Source organism: Nicotiana tabacum, chromosome 11, assembly GCF_000715075.1.
Source record: "Nicotiana tabacum cultivar K326 chromosome 11, ASM71507v2, whole genome shotgun sequence".
Classification (NCBI taxonomy): domain Eukaryota; kingdom Viridiplantae; phylum Streptophyta; class Magnoliopsida; order Solanales; family Solanaceae; genus Nicotiana; species Nicotiana tabacum.
Genome location: NC_134090.1, coordinates 166,217,382 through 166,225,598, shown reverse-complemented (window position 1 = coordinate 166,225,598; position 8,217 = coordinate 166,217,382). Strand labels below are relative to the sequence as shown.

Sequence of the window (8,217 nt, the reverse complement as noted above, 5' to 3'; positions counted from 1 at the left end):
ACGTTTAAGGAGAGATCAAGATACTTTTGTAGTATGATGACTACTAGACGTTTTCCTTGACAGATAATATGAACCATAAGTCGTAATTACCGACGAATCTAGTATACATTTTATGAGTTCATTTGAACCTAATAACTTTAGCTTGTATGTATATATATTGAAAAAAATACCATAATAAGTACAAGTTATAATTGTTAGAATAGTGGTTTCTCATGTAGGAGGTCTAATATTGATTCCCTTCACCAACAACCTTCTCAGACAGAGCTCGTCGTCGGGCTTGCCCAGTGCGATTTATATTTTTTGTGTGATTTGCAAACTATTATACAGTAAGCAGGTATGCGCCCGAAGAATAACGACTACGAGTTTTCCTGAATTTTTTTTTAAAAAAAATAAAAATAAAAAAATAAATTCCGAACTCGAACCAGAATATTCAAATTTTGGATACTCTAGACTCGTACTTTCTCTTAGCCATTCTTGTGACAAGAACGTCATTAAAAGAAATGTTAGGGGCATAGAAGTCTTTTTGAACTTTTTCCAAGAAAGGAAAGATTTGACTAGTTGGTGCTGAAGCATTTAGTTGGCGGTTTCTTCTCGGAGTCGTATGTATGTAATACAAATTGACAATTCAAAAACATTGTTGCCTTCTTTCCTTTTGTTGCTTCTCTTTTATCTCTTCCTCAATTTTCTCTCTTCTCTCTCTCTTTTCGCCGATTCAGATCTCATCTTGAGAGAGTGAAGAAGAAGAAGAAGAGAAAGAGAATTCAATAATGGCGGCAGTTTCGCCATTAGCAAAATACAAGCTGGTTTTCTTGGGAGATCAATCTGTTGGAAAAACCAGCATCATTACTCGCTTCATGTACGATAAATTCGACACCACCTACCAGGTTAATCTCCCATTTCCAATATTTCAATTTTATTAAATCAAAATTTTCCTTTTCGTTTTTTTTTTTGGTCATCCTATTGTCTTGACATTGGATCATACAGTCAATGAATTTAGTCTCAATCACAAATTAGTTGGAGTTGGTTATATAAATCTTTCTGTTCTGCTATATTGAGTTTCAATCACGAAAATTTTTGTGTTATACTGTATCAATTTTCTCCGAGATCATCGTCAAAATTGTATATTTTCGTTGGATTTTTTGTATAATTTTGGTATTCTATCAATTTACTAGAAAACAACAACAACCTAGTGGAATCCCACAAGTGGGGTCTGGGTAGGGTAATGTGTACGTAAACATTTTACCCCTTATCTAGGGAGGTAGAGGGGCAATTTCCGAGAGACCCTCGGCTTTAGAGGAAGAATAAAAACAAGTAAATATCAACAACAAGCCAGGAAAATAAAACCAACAATGTATGAACCGGAAAAAACAGATGGAAGAAAGCAAAGCAATAGCAATAGCAATAGCCAAGCAGTAACAATGATAGGGTACTAGAAAACCGAAGCAGAAGATAGTACTAAAAATAACCCTAAAACTAGCACTCTAAGAATCAACGACAAGGTACTAGCAGGCTAGCCCTAATAAACCCGAAACGGGTCAGAAAAATACACTATGACCTATTACCCTTCTACCCTAATCTTCGATATCCATACTCTCCTATCAAGGGCCATGTCATCGGTAAGCTGAAGTCGCGACATGTCCTGCCTGATCATCTCTCCCCAATACTTCTTAGGCCGCCCTCAGATAAGGATTTTATCAAACATCTTTCCTATTTCCGGGTGTCGGCTCTACGTTACAAAAAGCTCACATAAATGGAAATGATATTGAAATTCTATGAGTTCCAAGATGAAATCTTTTGTGATAATTATGTGGATCCATGGTGCCTTTTGGTCGCGACGTGATTGTGCTTTGTCTATTTCTCATTTTCATCAGAAACTTTGGGCAATTTCTACTGCTCTTTTAGGATATAATTCATGTATCTTAATTCCTGCTACTGGCGATTTCAAGTTCTCATGCCATTCATCCTTTTCACTTAAATGAAAATCTTGCACTGCAATTAGTAGTGTGGGAAAGTTAAAATTATGATTTTCAAGTCATATGGTTCCTAAATCTTAACTGTCACTCTTTCTAAGACCGATATGTTGAATTGAAAACGCCTTCATAACGAACCTCTACCAAACTAATTGTTGAACTGGATCGCCATCTCATCTAAAAGATTAAGCCTTTAGAGAGAGCTCACTTTTATTTTCTTAATTATGTCACGTGCGGCCTTGATTATTTTTCACTAACAGACTCATTTGCAGAAATATAATAAACATGCTTGTGGTGTTAACGAATTCTGAGGCTCATTGATAGACAAACACTTTGTTAGTAACGACTACAGGTTTTTTGTTTTGCATTGAGATTAATTTTTATTTCTTGGTTACTGACTTCGAGTGAAGTATCTAACCCAATGGACAAAGATGTGAGAACAACTTGATGGGAATCAATTAATTGACTTTGAAATTTTAATCTTCCTTTACAATTTCTGCTCCATCTTTGGGTGCTACTTAGACCTTCAGTTGTGTCATTAATCTCTCCACAAGTTTAGGCATACAAAATGCGATCCATTATTCAAGCAGATTTATTTTTGGATCTGCTCCTCCGTCTCCAACTTCCCACCCTTCTTTGTGACAGTTCGGAATAGAGAGTTGGCCATTTTCTCAAGCTGATCAATTGAATTAGTATCAACCTCTCGATTACCATGTTTCTAAATGTGCAGGCTACAATTGGTATTGATTTTTTGTCGAAGACAATGTACCTTGAAGATCGAACAGTTCGCTTGCAGCTCTGGTATGCCCTCTCTTTATTTCTAGGTTAGAAACGCTGGATATCATTTTCTGCTATTATCTTATTCTAAAGTTGCAGTTTTATTGATTTTAGAGTTATTGTCTAAGAATATACCTGAAAATGTGAAAGGAAACGTAGAATTGTTTAGTTAGCTAGATGAACCTTAATTACCACACTTGAACAGTAAACACGCCCACAAATACTTATTTGTGACCCTTAACCCTTGGTTACTTTTTGTTGGGGTTTAGGAAGACCAGATATTAAGAAATGTATATGCATGATTTCTTTAACGTACAAGATGACTTTTCAGATGTTCATACATGTCAAAATAAGAAGCTGGATTAAGAGACTATATCCTTCCAATTAGAACATTGTGCCTAGACATACTAATGCACCTAAGTTGGAAGGTCAGTTGACCCTAGTTCTTGCAAAACCTTACATGCTTTGAAGAACAGAGGTCAGTTTTCCCTATAACTAGCAAAACCTTATACAGATAAGTATAGAAAGTAATCTGTTCCTCAAATAGCATTGGAGTCCGCTAGTAATTGTTAACATTCTTCTACGACTAAGTCAGATGCTGTTGCACTTTGGATTATAATCATCTTACTGACCGATATAATAATTTGTTTATTAGCCATTCATTTTATTCTTTTCCTAATGTAATACCTTACATATACAGGGATACTGCTGGTCAGGAGAGATTTAGGAGTCTTATTCCGAGCTACATCAGAGATTCTTCTGTCGCTGTAATTGTGTATGATGTTGCCAGTGAGTAATTGATTGAAAATGTCTTTATAGAATGTTTCTACATATATCTGTGCTCTTTGTGGTCTACTCAACAATTTTAGGATTAGTGAGCATACTGAGTAGAGAAGTTTCTAAGGAAGTCAGTCTATTGGTTATCCAATGCACTATGATTTTTTTTCTTTGATTATTCTCTATTTTCTTATGTGCCATGGCATATTTTTTCTGATAAAGCATCGCATTTGCAGACCGCCAATCATTTCTAAACACTTCAAAGTGGATTGAGGAAGTACGTACTGAACGGGGCAGTGATGTCATAATCGTTCTTGTTGGGAACAAAACTGATCTTGTTGATAAAAGGTGGGTTTGCAGATGACTGCTTCTTTCGTTGATTCATTTTCTTTGGCAGTTGCTCTGCCCACTTAACTGGAGCTGTACCTGTTGCTTTATTGTCTTATTTATTATTTGGTGGCTGTCATAATTTTTGGTATAGTAGTTGTGACTTATTCACACTATATACATTTGGCAAATTTTTGTCCCACATCGGTGGGCTCTTAAGTTTTGGGGGGATTTTCCCCCTAAAACTTAAGAGCCCACCGATGTGGGACAAAAATTTGCCAAATTCAACAGTACCTTTTTCGTGGTTTACCTTTTCCTATTTTGTTTAACGTTGTCATGATTCCTTTTAGGCCTAGTTAACCTTGTAGCCTCTAGTTTTTTTAGGATTCATGGTCATGCCTAGAATTCTGCTCTCAGCATCCATATTGGTATGCGATTCTGTAATACATGCTCCGGCTCTTGAATATTATTTTCGAAGAGTCGAGGACTTCTAATTTGTTTCATTCTATAGAGCTTATAGCCGGAAGGACTTTGAGCCTAGATTTTTTTTTTTTTTTTTTCGGCATGGTCTCTTGCCAATTTGCTTCTTTCTTCCTATATTCCTTCAGAAAATAAAACCTGCTTTTTAAAGATTATTGATAAGGGGAAATTGGATTTAACTCTACTATAATATGATGTCAATCTATTCTACTATTTCTCTGATTTGGACGTTGATGTTTAAACAGGCAAGTATCCATTGAAGAAGGTGAAACCAAGGCTCGGGAATTTAATGTAATGTTCATAGAAACCAGTGCTAAAGCTGGATTCAATATCAAGGTACAGTAATCTCAACCCCCTAGAGACAATTGCCGTTCTATTTCTTTTGCCCCTTGGTCAAACTGTTATGGTGCTGCAATCTCCTCTTCATCACTTAATTTTTGTTTGCACATAATGGAGTCTACTTCATTTCATTTTCATAGTTGTGTAGCCGATTAATAGTCAAATAGGATGACCCTAAAATGTGATTGAACATTACAGCCTCTGTTCCGAAAGATTGCTGCTGCTTTACCAGGAATGGAAGCCCTTTCGTCCACAAAGCAAGAAGACATGGTTGATGTGAATTTGAAGCCTACCTCAAGTTCATCTCACACAGAGCAGCAAGGAGGAGGTTGCGCTTGCTAGATTTTGTACGTAACAAGAGAGAGATAAGAAGTTGAACATACACAAAGATGCAGTTGCATTCAATTATATATTATAGATGTTCAATTAGCTCATTTATTAGATCTTGATGCGGTTTGGAACAATTTTGGGTTTTTATTCACGTCGTACCACAAGTTCTTTCAATTCTGATGGTGAGGTAGCTGATTACTTTTTTCTCTAGAAAACCATTAAAGATCCAGTTGTTACTATTAAAACTTGTGATTATATATCTCGTGATTCCTAGTTCAGGAATCCTTTCTTTTTAACCATTTCTTAGCAGAATATACTATGAAATGGTATTTGTTTGTAGTTGTCTTCATTTCAGTTTTTGTGCTGCCACCTTATGTTGGTTTTCTGCAGTTGCTACTAAAAATATTCAAGGGTTCCCTGTTATTTGTGTGGTGTTTTTGGAACCCTTTTACTAGAAAGCTTGAACATTAAATTACTCTATAATAACTCAAGACACACACACACACACACAAAAAAAAAAAAAAATCAACACTTTGGAAAATTAAAAAACTTAAGGGGTCATTTGGTATGAGGTATAAGAAGGTATAAGGGTGGTATAAAAATTTAATACCACCTTAATACTCTGTTTGGTTAGCAAACCAGGTATAAGTTATCCCGGTGTTATTTTTAACACCGGAACAATTTATGTCTTATAGAAGGTGGAGTAATTAGCACCGGTATAACTTATACCTTCTTTTTAGATACTAGTAATAGGATACGCGCATTGCGCGTGTAGTCATGTCAATGAATATAAAATTCTTAAAAATTACATAAATATTATATTAATGTGCCCTGAATTATAAAATTAAATTAAATGAAAGCCTTTAATATAGATAGATAGATAAATATTACAAACATAAGCAAAATCTTATTCAATTTTAAATTTCTAATATTAGGAGTCCTACATAATTCAAATAGAAAAATTTAATAAAAAATTTAGCTACTTGAAGTCTTAAATGTTAAAAAATAAATAATATTTTAATTTACGGTACATTATTAGATCTTTTTGGAATAAAACTTGGTCAATAAACAGCTTTGTGGAATTACATAATTATAATCTTTATAATTTGTTTGTTTTATCTGTCATTCACCTAATTATACATTCTGCTTCTAGAAAATAATATAGAATATCAAATACATTATTTATATATTCTATACATATTTATTAATACATTATTACTATTATTACTTTTAGTAAAAGAAAACATAACATTTACTCTTGTATCATATATACAAATACTATTTTAGGAGCTATTTCAATCCTAGTTTTATTATTATTAATATTTATGATTTTGAAATCAATAAATTTCAAATTATTTAAATTCTTAATTAGATGTTTTTTAATGCTATACGAACTATACAAACACTAAAATAAATAAGTGAATGAAATATAAAAGTCGAAAATAAGAACAAAATCCCGTCGTTGACATACATGGGATCTTTCACCCGTTTCCTTCAATCCTTTTTTCTTTATTATGTTTTTTCTCTTTAATATAATATACTCCTAAATTTGAATGGAGTTGAAAGTGTAAAACTTTATTAACAAAACAAACTCTTACAAAGCGGACAAAACTTTCCTAGTTTGGATTGAAATGTGTAGAAATTCTAGAATTAAAAAATTAAAATTCTAAATATTAGGAAAATAAATAAATACTCTTACATATTAGGAAAATAATTAAATGACTATTCCTAAATATTAGGAAAATCTAATGACTAATTTGTCCAATATGAACTGTAAGCACGTGATTTTTGCCCTATAAGAGAATTACTCCCAAAAATTCAAAATAAAACAATTTTCCTTTGTATGCAATTTTGAGAATTTTTCGTGGCATTTTCAATAATTATGTGTATTTGTCCATGCATGTTTATTTGTTAAATTAATAAAAAAAATACAAAAATACATCACATTTGCATTTAGGATTTAAGTTTACAATTAGAAGTAATTTAGTTTGTTTTACAAGAAATGAAAATTGCAAAAAATATGCATCGTTTACATTTTTAGCATTCAATGTCAAATTGTGCAATTTTGTTTTAATTGGTGTTTAATTATGTATGATAATTGTTGCTAGGAATTAATTAGTATTTTTTATAAGATTTAGTTTATAACTTAATTTAGAATTTTAGTTTTATTAATTAGAAAGTAAAAGAAAATAGAGCAAAAAATATAAAGAAAATCGGAATTGGGTCTCTTCTCCAATTTTGAACCTAGGCCCAAAACACCTCTACCCAACCCAAAACCCTTGACCCAAGCCCAATGTTGTACCCATACCCACTCCACGACCCGACCCGCTCCAATTATAACACAAATATACACAACCCTAAAGCCTAAGTTTGGTTTCTTTCAGCTGCTACAGTGCAAAAGACCCTCTTTCTCTTCACATCTTCATCTTCCTCATCTCACACCCCTTCCAACGCCAACGAACCTCCCCGTCCGCCATTGGCGAGCTTGTCGAGCTCCCATGGCTGCCCCGTCTTCAGCTTCTTCGTCCCAAGCTTCATCTTCATCGACGAACAACATCCGCCATTGACGAGCTCGTCAAGCTCCCACGGCTGCGCGTCTTCTTCTTCTTCGACCAGCTGCTGCCCAAGCTTCGTCTTCGTTGACGAACAACATCCGCCATTGACGAGCTCGTCAAGCTCCCATGGCTGTTGCGTCTGCTGCTCTCCGTCGACCAACCACAGCAGCCATCGACGACCTCACGTCCAAAACAACCAACGTCCATGGCTGCTTCACCACTGTCACGTCCAGCAACTCGACCAGATCCACATCGAACGACCATGGCTGCCTCTCTATCGTCTTCAACCACTGTCACGTCCAGCACTGTTGCTCCTGCTACGTCCGTCGAACGACCATGGCTGCGTGTGGTTGCTCCTGCTACGTCCGTCGACCTCCCATGTCTGTCGCTATTGCTGCCTTCTGCTACATCCAGCCATGGACGACTACCAAAGCTGCCCTCCGTCGAGCATGCTCAGCAGTAGCAGCTGCTACTGCTTCACCGCCTCTTCGCCACCACTGCTTCGTCTTCAAACGACCATCTTCTTCGATCGTCCGTTCGTGGTCGTCTTCGGCGTCAAGATTTTTTGGTGCGATAATTGTTTCCGGGCAGATTTGTTTTCATTCGAGTTCATCGTCGTTCCGATCCGGTTAGTTGGTTTAACCAATTCGTGTTTATTGTTT

The 8,217-nt window shown here is 35.3% G+C and overlaps 1 protein-coding gene across 1 annotated transcript; it reads left to right on the top strand.

Moving 5' to 3' along the window:
• Positions 1 to 603: 603 nt before the first annotated feature.
• LOC107818583 (ras-related protein RABH1e) lies at positions 604 to 5,174 on the top strand. Its single transcript, XM_016644620.2, has 6 exons — positions 604 to 884; positions 2,701 to 2,771; positions 3,448 to 3,536; positions 3,761 to 3,872; positions 4,577 to 4,667; positions 4,869 to 5,174. The coding sequence occupies exons 1-6, from the start codon at positions 768 to 770 to the stop codon at positions 5,010 to 5,012; spliced, it is 624 nt and encodes a 207-aa protein (XP_016500106.1). The 5' UTR covers positions 604 to 767; the 3' UTR covers positions 5,013 to 5,174.
• Positions 5,175 to 8,217: the final 3,043 nt, after the last annotated feature.